The sequence below is a fragment of the Lontra canadensis genome, unplaced genomic scaffold (assembly GCF_010015895.1).
Source record: "Lontra canadensis isolate GAN:19392208 unplaced genomic scaffold, GSC_riverotter_1.0 scaffold223, whole genome shotgun sequence".
In the NCBI taxonomy this organism is placed as follows: Eukaryota; Metazoa; Chordata; class Mammalia; order Carnivora; family Mustelidae; genus Lontra; species Lontra canadensis.
In genome coordinates, this window is record NW_022631217.1 from 210,362 (window position 1) to 236,203 (window position 25,842).

The following is a 25,842-nucleotide window of genomic DNA, read 5'->3' on the forward strand; positions in this document are numbered from 1 at the left end:
ATAGGAAAGCCATCAGTGAAAGTAAGGAAATATGTTCAAATATGTTTATTTTATTTTAAAAATGTTCATTGAAAAAATTAAAAATAGAAAGTTTTCATTAGATTATATTTGTTTCAAAAAATTTCCTTGCAGATCTTGGGTTTTGTTATTTGGCCAAATGCAATTACTCATTACCATTTAAAATGATCAGCTAAAGGGCATACTTCCTTCAAAAGATAATCCCAGTTGATTTAGAAAATAAACTGACCTTTCTTTTTTTAAAGATTTTATTTATTTATTTGACAGACAGAGATCACAAGTAGGCAGAGAGGCAGGCAGAGAGAGGGGGGAAGCAGGCTCCCTGCTGAGCAGAGCCTAATGTGGGGCTCGATCCCAAGACCCTGAGATCATGACCCGAGCTGAAGGCAGAGGCTTAACCCACTGAGCCACTCAGGTGCCCCTAAACTGACCTTTCTCCAGAGTCTTCTAAAACTCTTAGGAATAACTTCATATGACTTCCCACTTCTTTTAGTTAATTTTGAGATAAATTCATAGATAAATCATACTCAAAGAGAAGCTGTGGCCTACTAAGCTCCCAGTGACGTAGTAAACGTGTATGTGGCCTCCCAACCTCCCTCACTTAACGGCAAGAGAAGAGTCTGACTTCAGAGATATTTGCCAGTGTCCTGTTGGTTAGGGGCTGTGGGTATCTGGAAAACTATGAAGCATGGAATCAGCCTTTGGATCTTGGTGACAAGAAAATAATTTTTTTAAAAAAACAAAACAAAACTCTTGATGTACTTGGTCTGTTTGACCTTACCCAAGATCCGAGGGTTTATAGAATACATGTTACCAAGCAACAAGCTTTGCTAATCTCACTTGAGCCAGGGTTGTTTGAGTCTTGTCTGGGACTCCTCGAATGCTGGGCAGGAAAAGGAAGCCATTCGTGTACTAGAAAATGTGGTGCCCCATTCACCAGACTGTCGACTAAAGCACTTTTGATCTCTTCTTTTCTACATTATGAAATCAGGAGTAGTGTGCTTACCTCTAGGGATTTCTCTCCGATCATAGACGGTCTGTACAAAACAGACTTAGTACCGTTTTCCTCTGTGATCCAGGACCCGCATTAACACATCACATTTGGGGGCTATTTGAGGTCATTTGCCAATACCTGCCATGCACCAGAAAACCAACCCCTTCTGCGCCTCACTTTTTTGTTTCCGTGAGAAGCTTTTCTTTCACTTCCCATTTTCTCTAAGACATTTAAAAATATTATTTACACCAAACGTTGAAGGGCTGCACCAATGCGCATGTCCTGGAATTACTGTATTATATTGACCTTTCCTTAGTTGTATGCCTGTCACAGAACCTGGACTCTTCTGTGTGACTTTGTGGAATTAGTCGTCAGTGGTCACTGAAACCAGGGAAAAGCATACCTCTGGTTCAGATTCTTCAGTTGGGTGGTTCAGAGTCCCCTGTCGTTTCCTGTGAACGGAATGGCTTTGGTTTTTAGAAACAGAACACCCTCCGCAGGAAGTTCAACAGCAGGAGTCTGCTTCAAGAGACCAAGCAGGTTAAGAGAACCCGGTCACTGTGTCTGAACTGATGTATCATTTAGTGTGTTTATATTCTGCTTCTTTCCCCCAAAGGATGTAAAGTGGAGGAAATTCAAGTTGACATAGTTTGTCCCTGTTTCTGCCCACCTTGCTTTCTGCTGCCTGTTTCCCTCCAGCTGCCCGGGTGCTGGCCTCCCTTCCTCCACTGGTGTCTACCCACGTTTGCCCTCTGCCAAAAGGGGCTGGGGCCGATGTTCCAGGGGCTCATCTTCTTCCCTCTCCTAATCAAAACTCCCATCCCATGTGAAGAAAAGGAACCCTCATACACTTGGTGGGAACGCCAACTCATACATTCAGTGTGGAAAACAGTACAGAGGTTCCTCACAAAGTTAAAAATAGAACTACCCGGGCGTCTGAGTGGCTCAGTGGGTTAAGCATCTGCCTGTGGCTCAGGTCATGATCCCAGCGTCCTGGGGTCAAGCCCCATGTCGGGCTCTCTGCTCAGTGGGGAGTTTGTTTCTCTGCCCCTCCCCTGGCTCATGCTCTCTCTCTCTCTCTTAAATAAGTAAATAAATAATCTTAAAAAAAATAGAACCACCCTATGATCCAGTACTATCACTACTGGGTATTTACCCAAAGAATACAAAAACACTAATTTGAAGGGATACGTGCACCCCTATGTTTATAGCAGCATTATCTACAATAGCCAAGATGTGGGAACAACCCAAGTGTCCATCGATAGATGAATGGATAAAGATGTGGTGTGAATACACACATACGTGTGTGCAATGGGATATTACTCAGTCATAAAAAAGCATGAAATTTTACCATTTGCAATGACATGGATGGAGCTAGAGGGTATAATGAAGTAAGTCAGTCAGAGAAAGACAGATACCATAGGATTTCACTCAGATGTGGAATTTAAGAAGCAAAATAAGCAAACAGAACACCAAAGAGACAAACCAAAAGACTCTTAACTGTAAAGAACACGCTGCTCCTTACCAGGGTGGAGGTGGGCGGGGGCCTGGGGGAACTAGGGGGTGGGGATTGAGGAGAGCATTTGTCGCGAGGAGCCCCGGGAGATGTATGGAAGTGTTGGGTCCCTGTCTTGTACATCTGAAACTAATACAACACTGTACATTAACTACACGGAAATGAAAAAGGAAACCTCCCATCCTAGCAAGTCTGAAATCAATGGGGACGTTCAGATTAAAGTTCTTCACAAAAAATTTAAGGTGACCAGTGCATTTAACCCCAGGGAGGGTTGTTTGTATTTTAAAGCATTAATTTAGTTCTAACATTAGTCGTTTGAATTTGGGGGGGCAGTGGTCAGGGGATGATGTAGCTGAGAGCTTCCGTCCCTTTCCTTTCCCCTCTCCAGTGCTCCCCCAGCACAACGAAGAGTGGACAGAAGCCATGGGCCTTCTGCCTTTATCCCCATTATTGTTACCATTTGTTTAGGAGCAAGCTGAGACTTGGGAGGGTTATGTGGTGTCCAAGTTTCACCCTGGGGATGATAGTGGCACCTGTAGCATGGAGTTATTGTGAAGACAGACTTATCTGCTGTGCACAATTCGCTCAGCTACCTGGCAAGTCCAAAGCACACAATTTTAATCTTGTTTAAGATTTCATTTATTTATTTGAGAGAGAGAGAGACACAGCGAGAGAGGGAACACAAGCTGGGGGAGTGGGAGAGGGAGAAGCAGACTCCCTGCCGAGCAGGAAACCCAATGCGGGGCTCCATCCTAGGACCCTGGGATCGTGACTCGAGCCAAAGGCAGACGCTTGATAACCAACAGACTGAATGACCGTGGCATTGGCCATCCTTTATAATCTGGTCCTGCTGTTTTCCAGCCTTGCCTCTTGTCATTCTCTCTGTATGTCACTGATGCCAGCGGTGTCCTGAGCATTACCATTTGCTCCCCCATCTCTGTGCATTTACTTACGCTCTTGCCGCCACCCTGAATAAATGATCATGGATCTATGCAAAGATTTGGTTATAAGAATGTTCATCACAGTCTGAGTTTGTATCCATGAAGAATTTGAGACACCCTCGATATCCATCAATCAGAGTTAAGTTTGAGAAATCACAGTAACTCCCACATGCTGGAGGGCAATTTGGCACCATCCATCAAAATTATAGATGCGCGTAGCCTTTGAATGAGTAATTCTGCTTGTCAGAGTTTATCCGACAGATACACTTGCTCATATGCCAAATGAGTGTGTGTTGGTGACTCATTGTGGTGCTTTCTTCACTCCTATTAGACACAGCACTGACAGAACTCATTAAATTATTATGTGGCGCTACGTTTATTGATGTGGGATGATCGTCATAGCTAGCATTAATTCAGGCACTGTGAAAACTGTTTTTATATATTTTTATCTCATTTAATCCTCATAACAGCCCTGTGAGGTAGTTACTATAATTGTCTTTATTTTACACAGGAGGAAATGGATTCAGGGAAGTGAATTTACGTATCCAGGGTCAGACAGCTAATAAGTAGCAAAGCTGAGATGTCTGAAATGTACTATGACAAACAATGTGTGCACTATGATCCGCTTTTGTAAGGAAAAATACATATGGGGGCGCCTGGGTGGCTCAGTCGGTTAAGCGTCTGCCTTTGGCTCAGGTCATGACCCTGGAGTCCTGGGATGAGTCCCACACTGGGCTCCTTGCTCAGCGGAGAGCCTGCTTCTCCCTTTGTCCCTCCCCTCTGCTCGTGCTTGCTCTCTCTCTCTCTCTCTGAAAAACAAATAAAATCTCTAAAAAGTACATATAGATATATAAATATATAGATGTATGTATGAAAAGCTTGGAAAGAAATATATCAAAATAGTAACAGTAGGCTGATGCAATTGTGGGTGGCTTTTCTCTTCTTTCTGCTTATAATTTTCTGATTTTTGTGTTAAATTTGGGGGCTGACTCAGAAGGAGGAAGTGCCACCAGGAGGCAGGAATTATTTGTGTAATTTTAAAGATGACTACATTTTACAAGTTTGGTGGTAGTGTAGAGCAGCAACACAGATTTGTGGGAAGTGTTTCTAGACTGAGAGGAGGAACACCAGTGGGAAGGGGGAGCTTTCCCCAAGGGAAAGAGAATGGCTCCTGGAACCAAGTGCAGGAGAGAGCAGGAGAACCTAGTGTCAAGGGCACCAGTGGAAGAGGCAACCTTGAGGAGGAAGACTCTCATCCCCATGTGGTTGAGGGGTAGGAGAAAGGCAGAGAACTGGGGAAGGGCAAGGGGAAGAGGGAGAAGGGAGGGAGTTCCTGCCCCATGACCTGAGTCCTATCACTGAAATTCAAAGCAGGCCCCCTACTGAGGGGTCAGGTGGAGGGGGATGGATAGGGGATCTGAGGAGAGGGAGAGGATTTGGAACAATCACTTGGAGAAATTTGATACAGATATATAAAAGGATTGCCTTGCAGCCCTTGGGGCCCCGCTGAGGCTGGCTGGCCTGGCTTTGTAGCGGAGCCAACTTCATGACCTTCTCCAGCAAAAGCTAGCAGCCGGGGAGTGGGGGTTGGAGAGGATGGACGGTGGGGTTTTCACAGGACTGGGGATTGGCAGAGCAGGTGCTGCAGAAGGTCACTGGGAGAGTGAGTCCAGCAGTCAATGCTAGCATGGCTAAGTGCCTGCTCATGGGCCCGACTTGGAAGGAGGAAGAGATGCCAGCAGGCTCCTGATGGCATCTGGGAAAGGAGAAGGGAGGAAGGACAGCCTGGTGGCCGTGGGGCCCGACAGGGTAGAGGGAGACCAGTAGGAAGCCGAGGTCAGGGGGCTGTTTCTGAGTCTGAGATGTTGAAACCTCTCCTCCGGAGCCCTGGGAGGAAGCGAGAAGCGTGGCGGGAAAGCGTGCAGATAACAGGGTGAAGAGAGCTTTCCCATAAGTCTGGCTGATGGAGGACAGCTTAGCAGTCCTCCATCGAAATTGCAAATGCACTTTACCTCTCAGTCGGCAGATCAGCTTTTAGGAGTTTCTCATCCAGATATACTTACTTGCTTTGGTGCGAGACGATTGTGGCCCCCGTTGAATCAAGACAGCATTGTCTGGGATGGCCACAGGTCAGAAGCAGCCCGGAAGTCCAGCCAGCATGTGTTCATTGAATAAACTGCGCCTCATAAAATGGGAATGCTGGGTAGCTGAGAAAAGGGGGACGTTTCTCTTATTCAGTAGAAGAAGCCAGGTACAGAGATCAGTGGGAATAGTTCATGGTCTCTTTGCTAACGCATGCAGAAGACACCTCCCAAAGGACACAGAAAAAACTGTTCATATAGGCTGCCTCTGAGGAGGGAGAACTGTTGGCTGGGTGACAGGATCTGTTTGGAAAGCAACTTTTCACTTGTCCTTTTGTTTATAGCTTTTTTCTTTCTTTCTTTTTTTTTTCCTTTATGGAAGTATAATTGACAAATAAGAATTGTATATATTCAAGGTGTACAATGTGATGTGCCTTTTGAGTTTTGAGCCATGTGAGTATATTACTTACTGAGGGAATAAAGTAATTAACTAAAAACATTATATACAGGTATACATATATCTATGTGTAATTTGGAACTCTTTTTTTAGATAGTAAATCATTCGATTGAAAGCGCAACAAAAACTCCCACCAGAGAGGTTTTACTTCAAACCAGTGAGCTTGCCGGGGTCATGGGTGGGAATTTGGCTGTGGTGAAATTGACCATGTATTGAAATAATTGCTGAGCCTGGGTGATGGGTATATGGAGGTTCATTTTCACCTGAAACATGAATGAGCCCCTTTAGCAAGGCAAAAATGGTCACATCGCAGCCCTTTCGTGCAGTTTAAGCTAATAGTGTTCTCATTATTTTTGTAAATTTTCCATAATATAAAGGTTTTTCCAAAGAAAGGAAAACAAATGAGCTCCCACCAGGCTCTTGCTAGGAATAGCTGCATTCTTTCTCATCCCAGCCCTTGTGTCTTGTAATTGAGTGGAAATTCCCATTCCCCATCACCTTCTGAAAGAGCAGTGCTGCCTCCCTCGCTCCCTTTAGTCTAGGACCCTGTACTGTCCTCGGGAGTTTTCCTGTTAACAACAACCTCTCCCCATCCGGTTGCATGTTAATTGGGTACCACCTTATCCTTATTGCTGGGGAAGCTCATCATGTTCTCAAAAAATCACTTCTTTAGTTTCTTATGATCACTCGACATTCTCTTCCTGCCTCGCAGTCTATTATTAGGCCTCCTAACTAATTTGGGGCCATGCTCTTATCCTGGTTATGTATAGTTATCAATCTGGGGGCTGATGTCTCCAGAACATTCAGTATATGGCCCCGCCAAGTTCACCCTATGCCATCAGTAAGCACACTTGTGTTCAACCTTTCATCCTGAAGTTGTTTTGCTTATGTCGGCATTCCTTCTGTTACCTCAGGAGCTATGGTGACTTTGGCCTGGTCCCCAACACCTGCCAACCCATGCCCTGTTGTCTGTCCTCAGGGGGCAGGTGGCTTCTCCTTGCTGCCTGCAGGCCTGGGCATCTTCCCTGTGTCCCACAGTCTGTCATTCAGCCCTGCTTGCATAGCCCACCAGCACCCCAGACTGAATTAGTTCCCCCCACTTGAAGCCTCCCCTTTACCCCTCTGGACACAGCCCACTCTGGCCCCATTCCCCAGGCAGCCTGGGGGTAGCATGCCTTCCCTGCGCTCTCGCAGCTTCCTTTAGCACACCAGAATATGCTTCCCTCCCAGACGATGAGCTCCGGGGTTAAGGATCAAGACTGTGTCTCACGCTCCCTTGAATACCTCACACTCAGCACAGCATCAGGCATGTGGTTAAATGTTCAAAATATGTCATTTTTACAATTTTAAGACTTTTAACATATAGAAAATTGTATGCAAAAGTAGTAACAAGAACCTTCACATGGCCTTTATCAAGATTCATCGGTTGTTAGCATCCTGTTATAATGACCATTCTCCCTACAGACACACACGCGTGCGCACATGCACAAATGCACACACACATATTTTCGTGTGAAGCGCTTTAGACTGAGCTGCAGAATCATATTCCTTTGCCCCCAATACTTCAATATGTATTTCCTAAGAACAAGACATTCTGTTAGACAAACATGTATAGGTAGGCAAATTCAAGAAATATAACGTGGATACACCACACAGGCCATATTCTAGTTGTGCTAATTTTCCTGAGAATGTCCTTCCTAGCTATTTCTCTTCTGGTCCGTGATGCGGTCGAGGATCACACATTGTATTTGGTTGTCATGTCTCTTGATTCTCTCAAGTGTCCTTCAATCTAGAACAGCCCCCGGCCTTTCTTTGTCTTTCATGACATCAAGCTTTTAGAAGAATACAGGCCAGTTGCTTTGTAGAATGCCCCCCAGTTGGTTTGCCTGATGTGTCCTCATGATGAGCGGTTGCACATTTCTGGCATGAGCAAAACATAAAAAGGCATCTATGATGGTTGGTGATGTTAACTTGGATTAATTGGTTAAATGCCCGCCATGTTTTTCCGCCATAAAGGTATGATTTTTCATGGGGCGCCTGGGTGGCTCAGTCAGTTAAGAGTCCAACTTTTGATTTTGGCTCAGGTCATGATCTCAGGTCATGATCAAGCCCTGCATTGGGCTCCATGCTGGGTGTGGAATCTGCTTGATTCTCTCCCTCTCCCTCTGCTCCTCCACCCCCTCCCTCTCTAAAAAAAAGTGACTTTTCTTTTTGTACTTAATAACTAATGTCTGAGGAGATATTTTGAGACTACATAAATAACATGTTTCTCACAAAACTTTCACTCTCCAGTTTTAGGATCCATTAATGACTCTTGCCTGAATTTGTGCTCACTATGGTGGTTGCCAGATAGTAATTTTCAAAATAACACCTATGCATTGATTAAATGAGTTGCTCATTTGTCCTACGGAAGGGATGCCTCCTTTGCTAGGACAGCAGCCTCTGGTTGGCTGCAAGAGTGAAGTCTAGGTAAGACAGGCTTGCAGTGCTCAGAAACCTTAAATGAGGTCAGTTTTCCTCTAAGCCCACTGGCCTTTATCAGGACCCAGAATGGACTCCATGGCCTTCCCAAGGTGATCTCCATGCTGAGGGCCTGCAGCAGCGGCCTGCTTAGTCAGCCCCATGCCTATAGGACCCATGCCTGCCTACTCTTAACTATTCTCCATCCAACTTAGGAGCAGAGAAGCTAAAGGTCGGGGGCATTCTTGCTTCCCATTCTGACTTATTTGAAAACCATTGGATCTGCCATTCTGGAGATCCACAATTTTAGGCACTGGGATCAAGGTATCGTTTTCACGTGGGTTCTTGTACAGAAAAGGAGAGTCACCATGACTACATGGAGGGCCGAGGGAAGTCCACAGTTCAGCTGTTTCTCTTTGGGGACTGTGTTTGTTTCCTAGGGCTTCCGTAACAAATTACCACAAATGGGGTGGCTTAACACATTAGAAATTCGTTCTCTCAGTTCCAGAAGCTAGAGTTTGAAATCAAGGTGTGGCAGGGCCATGCTCCCTCTGAAGCCTCTAGGACAGGATCCTTCCTTGCCTCTTCCAGCTTCTGGTAGCCCCCTGGAGTTTCCTGGCTCGTTGCTGCACGGCTGTATGTAATCTCTGCCTCCATCTTTCTCTAGCCGTCTTCCCTCTGTGTCTGTGTGTGTCTTCACACGACATTCTCTCTGTGTCTGCGTCTGTTCAAATTCCTCTCTTCTAAGGACATCAGTCATATTGGATCGGGGCCCACCCTAATTACCTCTCTTAACTTGATTACATCTGCAAAGACCCTGTTTCCATAAGGTCACATTCACAGGTACCTAGGGTTAGAGCTTCAACATATCTTGCGGGGGGCTGGGGGATGGGTGGTGAGGGGACCTGAACCCATCACAAGAACCATGTGTGAAATCCAACCCATTAGAGAACAGGAAGTGGAGAGCTATTCACTATAATGCTTCAGCCCAGTATCGTAGATCTCTCTGTCCCTCCTGCTCACTCTGGGCTTGGTTGGCTTGGCAACATGTAAGGAAGGAAAATGAGATAGGCAGAACATACTCAGCCCCCTTGAAATAGAGTTTGGACATAATTTTCAAATAATTGCAAGCTATTCTCGTGGCCATTACATAGAGGACAGCAGCAGAGAACAATAACAGTCTACAAGGCTCTGGCCCCTGCACTTCTTTCTAGAATTCTTATAATTGCGATAGAAATGGATTTGTTACTATTTGACAGATGGGGAACATGAGACCCAGAGAAATGAAGTGACTGACAGTAAATTTCACACAGGGCAGGATCGTGTCTGTGAAGCATAGAGCCTAGCCCCATGGCAGGCACTCCGTAAATATTTGTTGCCTGAATGAGTGAATGAATGACTTAATCTGAGATGGTGCCCCTGGTGTTCATGTTTGGATCCATTCCTCTTTCCATGATCCCTCACAAATGACTGCAGACCAAGGTGTTGTCCTGAGACAATGGAGTTTAGGTGCATAAACAATGAATTCTGTTACACTGAAAAGAAATTAGATTAAATTTAAAAAATAAATAAAAAAGAAGTGACTGTGTCAATTTCAGATTCTTTTGCTATCTTTAAGAACCTTCTGAATTCTGTGGTAATGAGTATGTCAGTCTAGTTGATTTCTTTTCCTGCTCCCCTCCTGATAAACCGATCAAGATGCCATTTTGTCAAGATACGTAGGCATTGGCTTTAATTTTACTTGAGCTACATAATTGTCTGAAAATCGTAAATTTTTTAATATTTTAAAATATAAATTATAAAATTGTATTCGCACTGAAGGCAGGCCTTTAGCACATAGACTGTTATCCTGTAACAATGTATCAAGGAAGCAAAGAATTCAGGATATTACCTTCATATCTTTGAAACAGAATACTGGTAATTCATTTCTGGGTCTCCATCAGCATCACTGAGGTAGCCAGGAAAGGCCCATTCAGCCTAGCCAATACGGACTCGTTAACAGTGTGCTGTGCACCCAACCATATGCTGGGTGGGGGGCGGGGGGCGGGGAAGAGAAGGCAGCTCTCTCCAGGAGCCTCCAGTCTGGCGAACGATGTGGCATCCCCATGGGAAACAGTGAACAAAGAGAAGTTGACCCTTGCTAAGCACCTAGTAGGTGCCAGACCCTGGACAAAGCCTGTAAGGCGGGTATTTCCCCTGTTCAACGGATGAGCAAACCGAGGAGCCGAGAGGTTAAGACAGCTTGCCCAAGATCACGTAGCTAGTAAGTGGTAGAACTAGTGTTTGAACCCGGCAGGCCCGGGACCCAACGTAAGAGAGTAAGATGAGACAGCATACAGTCAAGCATTTGGTTGCTTGGGCAAAGTTTCAGGGACATGCATGGAATCAAGAAGGCCAAGATGGGGCCTCTGGGAGCCAGCGTATGTCGGGAAGCTGAGAGCCTGCAGCAGGCACTCCCATGCCACATTCCTGTAGAACCTGCCCGTTACAACCACCTTTTTCCCACTGAAGGGCCCAGGCTTGGTCCATCTCCTCCTCTGGTATACTTAGGAAGGTGGGGAGGAGAAGCTGGGTCACGTTTCCCCCTTCAACCCAAACTGCCCCTCTCTGAGGCTGGCTGAACTCTTTCTCTTCCCGGTGCCTGACCTCGTGGGGCAGTTTCTCAACCCAGAAGCACAGCTCCCTTTGAGCTGGGAAGAGCCTCTCATTCGAGAACCACAAGACCCCCAGCTGCCCTGCCCTGCCCTCTCCCTCCTTTCCTACCCTTATGCTTCTGTTCACGTAGAAGGCATGAAAGGAATTTAACGTGTTTCTGCTTTTTTTTTTCCCATGGCAGGGAGAAGAATTGGCCTAGTCAGATATAGAATCTTCCCAGTCTGCTCAAGGCTTTGCCAACCAAAGAGCCTCCATCTGACACATCAGATCTATAAAATAAAAAAGAGGGCACCTTCATTCTCTGACGTTGTTTTCTGCCAGTGATGAAAAGGAAAAGTTTCTCCTTAAGTCTGTAGTTCTAATTCTCAACAGTTACGGTGTTTGGGGGTGGGAACATGTGGGGAGGGTTCTCTGAAAAAGAAAAATGGCATAAATTAAAAGCTTTGTGGTCACTTAAAAGAAATGTCTGAGGGACACCTGGGTGGCTCAGTGGGTTAAGCGGTTAAGTGTCTGCCTTCAGCTCAGGTCACAATCCTGGGTCCTGGGATCGAGCCCCACATTGGGCTCCCTGCTCATGGGGAGCCTGCTTCTCTCTCTGCCTGCTGCTCTCCCTACTTGTTCTCTCTCTCTCTGACAAATAAATTTTTAAAAAAATTTTAGGGGCACCTGGGTGGCTCAGTCGTTAAGCATCTGCCTTCGGCTCAGGTCATGATCCCCAGGTCATGGGATCGAGCCCCGCATTGGGCTCCCTGCTTGGCGGGAAGGCTGCTTTCCCTCTCCCACTCCCCCTGCTTGTATTCCTCTCTCGCTGTCTCTCTCTCTCTCTGTCTCTCAAATAAATAAATAAATAAAATCTTTTAAAAACTAAAAATAAATTTAAAAATAAAAAATAAAAGAAATGCAGAACTGTGCCTGGATTTTTTAGACTTTTTACTTTGAAATAAGGATAGATTCACAGGGGAAAAAAAAGGATAGATTCACAGGAAGTTGCCCTGCACCTAATCTCCTGCACTGATTACATCACACGTCATTGTAGTACCGTAGAAAGCCCAGAAAACTGACATAGGTACAATGTGTGTGTACAGTCATATTTTTAATTACATGTATAGATTTGTGTGACCACCACCACAATCAAGGTAAAAAAAAAAAAAAACTATTCTGTCACCGCAAAGATCTCCCTGGTGTATCCCTCTGTAGTCACACCCACTCTGCCCCTCACCCCCACCGCCATCCCTAACCTCTGGCAACCGTTAATTTGTTCTCCCATCTCTATAATCCTGTACTTTACAAACTACGGTTCCCGGGACACCTGGGTGGCTCAGTTGGTTGGGCGGCTGCCTTCGGCGGTCATGATCCCGGTGTCCTGGGATCCAGTCCCACATTGGGCTCCTTGCTGGGCAGGGAGCCTGCTTCTCCCTCTGCCTCTGCCTGCCACTCTGCCTGTGCTCACTCTCTCTGACAAATAAATAAATAAAGTCTTAAAAAAACCACTTCCCTTATCAAAATGAATTGGCACCTCCAGCTTTCATAGAATCACGGGCTCAAAGGAGTGACTTCTCTAGCCCAGTTTCTCACCCTGTGCCCAAATTCCCTCTGTAGTCCTTCCAAGTGTCCATCCAGCTGCTACAACATGCAAACCAGAACCTTCTCCAGGATCCTGAGGTATGTGATATATTTAGAGCAAGGACATTGTTTCCTCCTACAAACTTATAATTATCAAAACTCTTACCCTTAGATTAAATATCACAGAAGCCGCGCTCATGTGCTGATTTTCCCACACGCTATTCTATCCCAAATGAGCATCTCCTTTTTCCATTCCTTTACCCAGCGAGAGGGATGAGATGCAAGAGGCTTGGAAGGCTCACAGAAAATTCCAAAAATCCCTTCCTTACAGATAGGTTAAACTGTCTGGCCTCCAGCAGTTGGAGCCTTTCAAATGTAAGTGGGCGCATGTGTGGAATTTATTTCCCATCGGACTGTGACTGTGTTATCTCCATCATATCTACTAGTCATGGCGGGGGGAGATAACTCCCCAGGACTCACTCATGGTGGGTGAGAGCTTTGCGGGGCGCTCTATAGCCTGGGCACGTCAGAAACTCATGCTAAGCCCAGAAGGGGCTAGCAGAAGTCAAGTCATGGGGGTTCAGTGGGCTAGGATTAAAACAGTCCCGGGAGAGGGGAGAGAGTCCTCTCCCGGGACTGTTTTGCAATCTCTCCACTTTGCACAAACTGAACTTGCTCTTTACAAAGAGCACCTTGTTGCTCCTTCCCCGCCCCCAGCCCGCCACCGCTGTAGCTGCACATGCGCAAATCCAGACTGAGACCCCCTTAGGATGTGCCCTTTAGAAGAGATGACTTCAAAAGGTAGAGGTGGGGAGGGCACCTGATTTGGGGCCCAGGAAACACTGCAAGCCAATGAATACCTCCTCCTCCTTGAAGTATGACCAAAAGTACCCTCACTCCCCACGTTCTGAGCGGGGACTCCTGCCTTCCAGAACATTCCGCACTTCCCCTTAGGGAAGGAGAGGATGAGCAGTGAGGGAGGGAAGGCGAGAGGACAGCTAGCTGTGTGCCCCACCCCAAGTGCCATGGCTCTGGGGCCCCACTGTGGCAGCTTTCAGCCCGAAGGCTGGTGGCCCACAGTATGACTGGTGAATACAGCTGCTTACGGCCCAGTGATTTCCCCTTCGCTAAAGAACCTATGAGCATGATTGGTAATGTCCAAAGTGAAAAGATATGTCCAACTGCTTTAGGAATCCGGACAGGTGCTGAGCTGCTTTGGTTTTCTAGGGGGTAATTTCTGTGGCTCCTCTTGGGCTATTTCTTTACCTGCGGTAGCTGGATAGACCACGGCGCCAGTTTATGGTCAGGAGGCTGCTTGGGGCTCTGCCCCTTGCTCACTGGAAGGCAAGTAACTTAAAACCTCCTGGCCTCAGTTTCCTCATCTGCAAAAGAGGGATAACTAACGACTGCCCTCCTAACATGACAAAGGAGGTCATTTAGATAAACATGGTAGCAGCATCTTCGCACAAGTTTCAGAAGGAAAATGTAGTGATCAAACTATTCAAATACAGTATTAAAAATATTGTTTTAGGGATGCCTGGATGGTTCAGTGGGTTAAAGCCTCTGCTTTCGGCTCAGGTCATGATCCCAGGGATCTGGGATCTCGCCCCACATCAGGGTCTCTGCCTAGCAGGGAGCCTGCTTCCTCCTCTCTCTCTGCCTGCCTCTCTGCCTACTTGTGATCTCTGTCTGTCAAATAAATAAATAAAATCTTTAAAAAATATATTGTTTTAGGGCTCCCGGGTGGCTCAGTGGGTTAAGCGTCTGCCTTCGGCTGGGATCATGATCTCAGGGTCCTGGGATCAGGTCCCACATCAGGCTCCCTGCTCAGTGGGGAGTCAGCTTCTCCCTCTCCCACTCCTCCTGCTTGTATTCCCTCTCTCAACTGTCTCTCTCTAATAAATAAATAAAATCTTTAAAGACATAAAAAATAAAATGTTCTTCAATGTTTAGAAAAACATGCTTTTTGTAACTCAAATGGTTACTTTTATTTTTTATGAAGTTTTATTTTCATTCCAGTAGAGTTAACATACGGTGTTATGTGAGTTTCAGGCATGCAGTATAGTGATTCAACAAGTCAATACATGACTCCGTGCGCATCATGATAAGCGTACGCTTTAGTCCCCATCACCTAGTCCACCCAGCCCCCCACCCACTGCCCCACTGGTAACCATCAGTTTGTTCTCCGTAGTTAAGAGTCTGTTTCTTGCTTTGTCTCTCTCTCTTTTCCCCTTTGCTCATTTGTTTTCTTTCTTTCTTTCTTTCTTTTTGCTCATTTGTTGTCTAAAGTCCACATATGAGTGAAATCCCGTGGTATTTGTCTCTCTCTGACTTATCTCACATAGCATTACACTCTCTAGCTCCACCCATGTGGTTACAAGTGGCAAACTTTCATTCTTTTTATGGCTCAGTAATATTCCATTGTATATATCTACCACCTCTTCTTTGTCCATTTGTCTCTCGATGGGTATTTGGGGCGCTTCCATAATGTAGCTATTGTAAATAATGTTGCCATAAACACAGGGGTGCACAGATCCCCTTGAATGAGTGTTTTTGTATTTTGGGGGGAAATACCCAGAAGAACAACTACTATATTAGAGGGTAGTTCTATTTTTAATTTTGTGAGGAACCTCCGTACTGTTTTCCAGAGTGGCTGCACCAAGTTTGCATTCCCACCAACAGTGCACAAGCGTTCCTTTTATTTTTCTTTTCTTAAAAAAGATTTTATTTATTTGAGAGAGAGAGAGACAGCGAGAGATGGAACACAAGCGGGGGGAATGGGAGAGGGAGAAGCAGGCTTCCCGCAGAGCCAGGAACCAGATGTGGAGGCGGGACTCGATTCCAGGACCCTAGGGATCATGATCTGAGCTGAAGGCAGATGCTTAATGACTGAGCCACCCAGGCGCCCCAGGGGTTCCTTTCTCTCCACATCCTCACCAACACTTGTTGTTTCTTGTGTTTTTGATTTTAGCCCTTCTGACCTGTGTGATCTCATTGTGGCTATGATTTGCATTTCCCTGATGATCAGTGATGTTGAGGATCTTTTCATGTGTCTGTTGGCCATCGGGATGTCTTCTTCAGAGAATTATCTGTTCATGTCTTCTGCCCATTTCTTAATTGGATTATTTGTTTCTTGGGGGTGTTAAGTTGTATAAGTTCTTTAGATATTCTGAATACTAACCCTTTATCAGAGATGTCATTTGCAAATATCTTCTCCCATTCAGTAGGTTGTCTTGTAGTTTTGTGGATTGTTTCCTTCCTTGTGCAAAAGCTTTTTATTTTGAAGTAGTCCCAATACTTTATTTTTGTTTTGGTTTCCCTTACCTCGGGAGACCTATCTAGAAGGATGTTGCTACAACCTATGTCAGAGAAATGACTGCTCTTGCTCTCGTCTAGGATTTTTCTGGTTTTGTGTGTCACATTCAGGTCCTTAATCAACTTTGAGTTGGTTTTGTGTATGGTGTAAGACGGGAGTTCGGTTTCGTTCTTTTGCATGTAGCTGTCCAGTTTTCTTTGTTGAAGAGACTCTCTTTTCCCCACTGCATATTCTCTCCTCCCTTCTTGAAGATTAATTGACCATATAATTATGGGCTTATTTCTGGGTTTTCTATTCTAGTCCATTGAACTATGTGTCTGTTTTTTGTGCCAGTACCATATTGTTTCGATTACTACAGCTTTGTAATATAACTTGAAGTCTGGAATTTTGATACCTCCAGATTTTTTTCCTTTTCAAGATTGTTTTGGATCTTTGGGATCTTCTGTGGGAGCTTTTCCCCTATGTTCAGGAGCATGACAAGGATGTCCACTCTCACCACTTTTATTCAGCATAGTACTAGAAGTCCTAGCCACAGCAGTCAAGCAACAAAAAGAAATAAAAGGCATCCAAATTGGTAAGGAAGAAGTAAAGCTTTCACTATTTGCAGATGACATATTACATCCAGAAAACCCTAGAGAGTTCACCAAACAAGTACTAGAACTGATAAACGAATTCAGTAAAGTCACAGGATACAAAACCAATGTACAGAAATCTGTTGCATTTCTATACACTAATAGTGAAGCAGCAGAAAGAAAAACGATCCCATTTACAATTGCACCAAAAACAATCCATTTACAATTGCACCAAAAATAATAAAATACCCAGGGATAAGCTTAACCAAAGAGGTGAGAGAACTACACCCTGAAAATTATAAAACACCAAGGAAAGAAATTGAAGACTACTCAAAGAAGTGGAAAGACATTCCATGCTCATGGACTGGAAGAACAAATATTGTTAAAATGTCTCTATCACCCAAAGCCTCCTACAGATATAATGCAATCCCTATTGAAATGCCAACATTTCCCACAAAGCTAGAACAAACAATCCTAAATTTTGTATGGAACCACAAAAGACCCCGAATAGCCAAAGCAATGTTGAAATAGAAAAACATTCTTAAGGGGTGCCTGAGTGTCTCAGATGGTTGAGGGTCTGCCTTCAGCTCAGGTTATGATCTCGGGGTCCTGGGATCAAGTCCGGCATCGGGCTCCCTGCTTAGCAGGGAGCCTGCTTCTTCCTCTCTCTGTCTGCTGCTCCTCCTGCTTGTGCTCGCTGTCTCTGACAAATCTTAAAACAAGAAAAAAATTCTTAAAATAACTCTTAGTCTTGGGGCGCCTGGGTGGCTCAGTGGGTTAAAGCCTCTGCCTTCGGCTCAGGTCATGATCCCAGCGTCCTGGGATCGAGCCCCGCATCGGGCTCTCTGCTCGGCGGTGAGCCTGCTTCCCGCCTCTCTCTGCCTGCCTCTCTGCCTACTTGTGATCTCTGTCAAATAAATACATAAAATTAAAAAAAAAAACTCTTAGTCTTATCTATTTTAACAGGCCAGGTTTTTTGGCCTACTTGGACTCAATTCTTACTATTCATTATATTTTTTAGCGTGAGGGTGAGGTTGGCCATAAAATCTTATGAAATTGTTAAAAAAAAAAAAGTGTGGGATAAAGTGATCCCAGTACTAGGAATTTGATCTCATGCATAAAGACCGCTCGCTTCGTTAAGCCAGTGTGCTTACCACTTTCCAGTAGGATTGACTGTTGCACAACAGTAAGCTGTGCCCAGGTCACTGGGTTGTAAAGTGCAAAGTCAATCAGAATCACCCCTGTGGTGTCCATCAGCAGGCCGTGTTGCACGCCTCTTCACCTGGCCTGTGTGTGTGTGTGTGTGTGTGTGTGTGTGTGTGCGCGTGAGGACAGATTGCCCTGAACTGGATCCCCGGGGTTTTGAGCTGAGAACTTCATCAGGTTCCCACTACTGGCTAATTAATCATCGAATCCACTCGTTGCAAAACCAAGTAGCCATGCTGATCCATTAGTGCAGGTCCCCAGAGTCATAAGGACAGCCGACAGAGGAGGAAATGGCCTGATCTCCTCCCGGGATTACCAGGGAGAAGCTCCCGAGATCTGATGAGTCCCTGCTAACCTGGGGGTAGGATCCAGGAATGATGCTTTTTCTACCTTTTCCTGTAACAGTCCCTTGAGGAAGATGCGCAGCCCACCAAAGGGCCTGTGGCCTTGCCCAGCAGTGCCCAGCGGCTGAGAGGTCCCCCGTCAGTTCGGGTAAGCCACGCTCTTGGGCGGAGCTAAAGACTCAGACCACCCAGCAGGTTGGAAAGTAAAAACGCAGTCTGTCGACTGTCTACCCTTTCAGGCCCTGCGAGGTCACACCAGTCAGGCAGATTTTTTTTTAACTGCGTGGCCCAGCTGTTCGGGTCTGTAACCTCCCTTCCCTCCATTCTGGAACAGCCTGTGAGTGCAGTTTGGTTCATATCTGGGTCAAAGGTAACTGTCCAGAGGGAGGAACTTTGATAACTGCTCCAGGTTTGGGGTTTTTTTTTTTTCCTGAAATATTGAGCCGTCTACATGATGCCATAATAATGGATGGAAAAGTGAAAAGGTCTTTTGGGGGAGTAAGCGATCGCTTTTGAGATGGCAGATGGTTTGGTTTTCTCTTGCTCTTGTTGTTGCCAAGATGGCTGGTTGGTGTGTGTTGTGCAAACACATACTCTCTCCTTGTTTTGTTTTGTTTTTTTTTTTACTGAGTTGCCCTAACAGTAAAGTCCCTAGTGGGGAGGCTGCATGGTCTAAGTGGTAAAATCATCAACTGTAAAGCCAGGCACATTGAAATGTATTTGCTGTGAGATCTTGGGAACGCCGAATAATATCTCTGAGTCTCAGTTATCTCATCCGTAAATTGGGCAAGATAGTATCTGCCTCGAAGTGTTGTTGTGTTGCAGGATGGTTACGAGGCTATTTTAAGTGTGTGCCTTGGGTCAGGCAGTCAGTATTTCTTAACTTTAAATGCGCATACAGATCACGTGGGGATCTTGTTGAACTGCTGACTCTGATCCAGTAGGTTAGGGGTGGGGCGGGAGGGTCTTCATGGCCAGTAAACTCCCAGCTCATCCCTGTGACCATACTTGGAGCAGCAAGTAGGTCATTTGCAAAGTGCCTAGGACAGTTAGTGCTTAACACATGATCACCCCACAGTAATTCAACCAACTCACTGACAAATTACTGATAAGAAATTTCCTGTAGGTTTTCTTTTTCCTGGGGCCCCTGGGTGGCTCAGTCGGTGAAGCGTCTGCCTTCAGCTCAGGTCATGATCCCAGGGTGCGTGGATCGAGCTCCGCATCTGGTCTGTCTGCTCAACAGGGGAGCCTGCTTCTCCCTCTCCCTCTGTAGCTCCCCCTGTGCGCATGCTCTTTCTCTCTCTCTCTCTCTCTCTCTCTCTTTCTCTGTCTCAAAACAGTAAAAAATTTTTTAAAATTCCCTTTTCCTCAAATGTAATACCGGTCTGCTTATAGCTATGTTCCCATAGCCTTTTGCAAAATGGCCCTTTGAGATTGACCACAGCTGGTAATTTCTGAAGGCAGGTAATGGGTACGTGGTCCGGGATTATTATACTATTCTCTCTTCCTTTGTACATGTTTAACATTTTCTGAAATACATTTATTAAATTTAAAAAAGACAACCCCAACAGAAGATTTGTAGGGTAGTAATAGTCTATGACACTGAAATGGGGGGGGTGTCATGTCACTGTACATCTGTCCAGACCTGCAGAAAATACACCGAGTGAACCCTGATATAAACAATGGGCTTTGGGTGATAATGACCATCGGTATAGCTTCATTCACTGTAACAAATGCACAGCCAGGGGACATGGATAGCAGAGAGGCTATGCCTATGTTTGCGGGGTGGGGGGAGCATGTGGGAACTCTCTGTACTTTCTATTCGAGTTTGCTGTGCACCCAGGACTGTTCTAAACAATAAAGTCTATTAAGAAAAACCACACAAACAAATAAAAAACACCTGTTTCCTAACAGCCTGAGAACAGCAGGAGATACAGGTTACCTAGTACACTGATTACCTCCCAAAACACGTTCATTACAAGAGAGAAAGCTTTCATTTCGATTCTGCAAATAAATCCATTCCTAACCTGGCCTTCTGTGACCCATGATTACATAAAAGTAATTGACCCATCCGCCCCAGGGTTTAGCACATTTTTTCCCAGTACCATTAGCACAGTTCACACTTCACTTTATCACAGCGCACTGTGCATTTTTTTCCCCTCTTGCCGTGGTGGGCTAAAAAATCCATCCACATCCGCATAAAATCATTTATTCTTTTCACTTTGTTGAATCGGGGCTTTCCTCCACCTGCCTGGATCACGTCCGGAGCCGCCCAGCTTGGGCCTTCATTAAGACAGTGATTCACAAAGCAAGGGCTAAGCTAATTGGAAAATGCATGTAGTGAGCTGGACATTCTCCATCATCATCACCTTCCTTGAACTGGGCCCAGTTTCTATTAGGTACTGAGCTGCCATCGCTCAGGATAGGCGTCGTTAAATCTTTGGACAGCTTTTGATTAACAAAAGTGACAGGGGGGCAAATCAGACAGAAATCTTCTCTAAACCAGGGGCTTAATTGATTCCTCTCTTTTCTGTCTATGACTTACTTAGAGGGTCTTTGATGTGGTAACTGGACCAGGCCTCATCCCAGTGGCCTGTGGGTGGGTCAACGCTTTGTTCCTCTGTCTGGTATTTAATCCTGGAGAGTAATGTTCTGCTCTGGTATGTTGTTTATCACTTCCAGATTATAGGTGTAGCAAATATTTTCCTAATGAAATAATCACTAACTTGGCATTCTCCTGCGGGCAGAACACAGCCAGGCTCTGCGGGGCTCTCCATCCGAATCTTCTAGTGGAACTGCGTGGTTCCCCCTGCACCCCACGCCCTGCAATGTCCTTTGGGTCCATTTTATACCGTTCCCTTTGTGTTCTCGCAAAATGTCAGGGCTTTAGGTGCTGCTGGCAATCTTCAGTCTTCTTCCTAATAACAAAGTTGTGAAATGTCCAGGTTCTGTTTCCCCGCGCGTGTTGAAACCTGTAGATGTCTCCCGGGCAGCTGCCCTGTCGCCTCTCCGCCCCAGTGTTCCCGGAATGAAAATATCCAGGAGAGACGCTTGACCCCAGAATCCCTTCTAGAAACCTGAAACTTTACAAGCTGCCTTTGTACAGTTCTTTCTGAAGTTAACTTGGGTGGTAGAACTGTGCGGGTCTAACGATTTCCAGGTGACAGAAACACCTGCAGCGACAGATAATCAAGGCGCTGGCCCGGCGTCTTGTGCGTTTCCTGTTTGCCGGCTGCTTTGGGGATGAATCACATTTGTTTGCACGGTGACAGCCCTTTTTTTACCCTGTTCCCGATTAAACTTGGCCCTGCCTGGGGCCCCTTGGGAAGGCTGGTTCTTCCTTCGGGAGCCCACGTTCGGCCCCGGGAATCACGGCCGGTGAAAGGCTTTCTTGGTGGCGCACAGAAAGTAATAGCCTCGGAATCTGAATGTCTGTCTCCCTGGAAATTGCTTTAAAAACAACTGGCCACACCTCGCGGTCCCCTCACCCTTGTCTTTGCTTGTGAGCCCACCCTGGAAGGGCCAGCTCCCACCCTTCCCACTGAGGCAGCACGCGGGGGGCGGGGCCAAGGCTGGCCGCGGGGCACTTGTTCTGCCCCTCTCGGCGCCACCGCGCTCAAATGTGGACCGCCAGTCCGCCCAGTGCCGACGTGCAGTGGACCTATGATCCCTTGCCAGTCACCTGAGGATGACAGCCTGTCCACGTGTGACAGGTTTCAAATTAAACGGAAGGGCTTCAGTGAGTTGAATGAAGTAATCTCTCATAGGGAAGATCCAACCGCATGATGATTCTGGGAATCTACTTTAGAAACTCACTTGGGGGGGGTGTCCTTTTACAAAACAGCGAAATTACACACTTCAGAGAGGAGGAAATCTGCCTAGGAGAGACACTGGTTACAAATTTAGTCTTTGATAGGAAATACTGTTACTGAGTCATCGAGAATAAACCCCTTCCAAGATTATAAAGGAATAAATTCTCCCATATTGTTATCTAGCACCCTTATGGGTTTTTTTTTTTTTTACATTTAAATTGTTGATCCATCTAGAGTTTATCCTGGTAGCATCCATCAGTCCAACTTCAATTAATTGACCAGTATATTGTTTATCTATTCTGAGAGGACACTTCTAGCATATACTAAATTCCCAGATGCTTTTGAGTCTATTTCTGTACATTCAATTCTTTTCCATTGGTCTATTCATGGGCCAGTGCCACAGAATTGTTGGGATTATATAAATGTTTTAATTTCTAGAAGCATTTCTCCCATTAATCTTCTTTTGAAGAGTTTTCCTGGCTGTGCCTACTTCTTCTCCATATGACTCTAGAATCAACCTGTCTAGATTATGAAGAGATACCAAAACCTCTTGGTATTCTTATTGGAAGCATATTAAATTTATGTAACAGAAACAGTGGAGGGGCACCTAGGGGGCTCAGTCAGCTGAGTGTCTGACTCCTGATCTCCGCTCAGTTTTTTTTTTTCCCAAGGTTGTATTCGTCAAAGAGAGAGAGCACAAGTAGAGGGAGTGGCGGTCAGAGGAGGCAGAGGGAAAAGCACAGTCCCTGCTGAGCAAGGAGTCTGATGGGGGAATCAACCCCAAGACCCTGGGATCACGACGTGAGCCCAAAGCAGACATCTTAACCAACTGAGCCACCCTTGTGTCCCTCAGCTCAGGTCTTGATCTCAGCGCCCTGAATTCAAGCACCATGTTGGGTTCCAGACTGGGTGTGGAGCCTACCTTATTTAAAAAAAAAAATATATATATATATATATAAAAAGAAACAAGGGAAATTTTAATGATGTCAAGATTCAGTGATGTCCAAAAACAGTAAGAGGTCTTTCCATTTGCTCAAGTCTAGTTTTTGGTTTACCAGGAGTGTCTTATAGTTCCCCTCATAAAAGATTTTGAACTTTAAATTTAAACCTAGGGTTTTTGAATTTTGATTTTTACTACCATAGATTATTCTCTTCATTAGATCTCCAAATTGGTGTTTGTGTGCGTGTAAATATGATCTATAACCTTGGAATGGTCTGGGGTTTTCTAGGATTCAAAATCCAGAAGTCATAAACGATTCAAAAATTCAACTACCCCACATTGTTTTCCATGGCAAACATACCATAAGCAAAGTCAAGAGAAAAATGAGAAGCTAGAAGGAAACCTTTGCAACTCCTTATCACAAAATGCTCCTATAAGCCACAAAGAAGAAAACCACCCACCCACCCGGGAGCACGGGGTGGGGGAAGAGAGGATATGAATAAATAGCTCTGTGAAAAGGTGGTCAACCTCACTTTGGAGTTACCAGGAAAGTACGCTGAGATGCCACTTCTCATCCATCAGATCGGCAGAACACACGGCTGCTGCACGGTTGCTGGGACGGTGGGAGAACAGATACTCAGCAGTGCTGGTAAAACCGGTCAGGAGGGAACCGGCTAAGTGAATTATGCTACACGCCACACAAGAAAACACTAGGCAGCTGTTAGGAAAAGGAATGAGGATACTTTTCACTGGTCTAGAAAATTCTCCTCAATCTAGCCCTCAGTGAAAAAGAAGTAGGTGTTTGCAACAAGGATGTGGATGGAACTAGAGGGTATTATGCTCAGTGAAATAGGTCAATCAGAGAAAGACAATTATCACGTGATCTCACGGATATGAGGAATTTGAGAAACAAGACAGAGGATCATAGGGAAAGGAGGCAAAAATGAAACAAGACGAAGCCAGAGGAGGAGACAAACCGTAAGGGACTCTTCATCACAGCAAACAAACTGAGGGCTGCTGGAGGGGAGCGGGTGGAGGGATGGGGTGACTGGGGGATGGGCAGTAAGGAGCGTGTGTGATCTAATGAGCACTGGGGGTTATAGAAGACTAATGAATCACTGACCTCCACCTCTGAAACTAGTAGTACATTATATGTTAATGGAAAAAAGCTACGTGCAGTACAGTATGTAGAACAAGCTACTGTTTAGACATAAAACCGTAAAAATGAAAATACGTATTTGGATAAAGAAACAATGGGGGCGCCTGGGTGGCTCAGTGGGCTGGGCCGCTTCCTTCGGCTCAGGTCATGATCTCAGGGTCCTGGAATCCAGTCCCGCATCGGGCTCTCTGCTCAGCAGGGAGCCTGCTTCCCTTCCTCTCTCTCTGCCTGCCTCTGCCTACTTGTGATCGCTCTCTGTCAAATAAATAAATAAAATCTTAAAAAAAAAAAAGAAACAATGGAAGTATATTTAAACCAACCACAGTGGTCACTTGAAAGGGCCTGAGTAGACAGGGAAGGCAAGCAGTGATTTTTTACAGTACACCTTTTTATTTTTTCAGGAAGTTATCTCCACTCCCAACGTGGGGCTTGAACTCACAACCCTGAGGTCAGGAGTCGCACGCCCCATCCACTGAGCCGGCCAGGTGCCCCTGTATTCCTTTTAATAGTTGATTTTGGAAGCACGTGACTATTACCTATTCAAAACTTTTAAACAAATTAATTCCCCTGGCAAATTAAGAAACCTAAGACATTTTAGCTCACCTATTTCACTTTTTACTTTTCCCGTTTAACTCACAGGGATAGGAGACAGCACTAGCAAACAGGAGACAAAAGGGAATTCCTCAGAGGCAACCAGAATGAAAAGTGTACATCAGTGTGAAACTCAGGCCTCCATTTTCATATATTTATTAAAAGTAATTTCTGTCCTTTACAATGTGTTACCTCACACACACACACACGCATACGCACCCTGCACACACACGTGCACACACGCACAGAGGACTTGAAGGGGACAGAGAAACAAGGATAGCCTCCAAACGTAATTTTTTTTTACAAAGTTTAAAATAGATTACATTTCTGTGCTTTTCAGTCATTATACAATGCATAGACATGATCCATTTAATGATTTATCTTTCCCAAATTGTTAAACAATAAGGATTTTCTATGAAAGAGTATATGTAAAAGCTCTCACTTTAGAAGCAAAGTGCTATTTCCTGCAGAAACCCACCTCAAGCATACATTTTGTGTGTAGGTATATTCCTTGAGAAGACAACAGTAGCAGTGCCTAAGTTCGTTCTATAAAAACACCTGAAAGATGATTTTCAAGAGACTCAATGCGTTGTGCTCTCAGATAAAAATCCTAAGTCAAAAGATCAGTTATTTTGACAATAACAGTTAGAACTGCATATATACGTTAAGGATCAGAAGAGGCTATAAAGAAATGTAAATAGTTGTGCTCTGGGGACTTTTTTTTGGTAAAGTTGTTTCAATAAATAGAAACTTAAAAAATGTCTCAGTGACTGATATAAAATAGACACGTATCAAGGATTTATCTATACCTGGCTTAGAGTTTAAAGGTGAAAAACATCTCCACATACAACATCCAGCATCTGGTAATCCCAGGCTGGGCCAGTTGCTGACAGTCAGGCAAAGGGTTAGGAAGAACCAATCAGGGGCGCCTGGGTGGCTCAGTGGGTTAAAGCCTCTGCCTTTGGCTCAGGTCATGATCCCAGAGTCCTGGGATCGAGCCCCACGTCCAGATCTCTGCTCAGTGGGGACCCTGCTTCCTCCTCTCTCTCTGCCTACTTGGGATCTGTCAAATAAATAAATAAAATCTTTAAAAAAAAAAAAAGGAAGAAATGATCAAGTGATTTTTCTCCTCCTAGTAACATAAAGCCCAATCCAGAGGTAAAGCCAGGGCAAACCAAGTAACAAAACAAATGCCTAGCTTCCTTTCAAATTCTTAG

The 25,842-nt window shown here is 45.2% G+C and overlaps 1 protein-coding gene and 1 long non-coding RNA gene across 3 annotated transcripts in view; one reads left to right on the forward strand and one right to left on the reverse strand.

Moving 5' to 3' along the window:
* The window catches only part of LOC116862151 (protein FAM122A-like), a 70,241-nt gene extending 58,591 nt beyond the window's left edge, over positions 1–11,650 (forward strand). For both annotated transcript variants that reach the window (XM_032849299.1, XM_032849301.1), the window contains exon 12: positions 11,304–11,650. In XM_032849299.1, coding sequence (XP_032705190.1) covers position 11,304 — 1 coding nt within the window. In that variant the 3' untranslated portion in view covers positions 11,305–11,650. The remainder of the gene's footprint in view (positions 1–11,303) is intronic.
* On the reverse strand, positions 5,687–25,629 carry LOC116862152. The gene is made up of 3 exons (XR_004381597.1): positions 25,342–25,629; positions 19,939–19,941; positions 5,687–5,696 (listed from the first exon to the last, which is right to left on the reverse strand). It is a non-coding gene; the product is annotated as an uncharacterized LOC116862152 (long non-coding RNA).
* Positions 25,630–25,842: the final 213 nt, after the last annotated feature.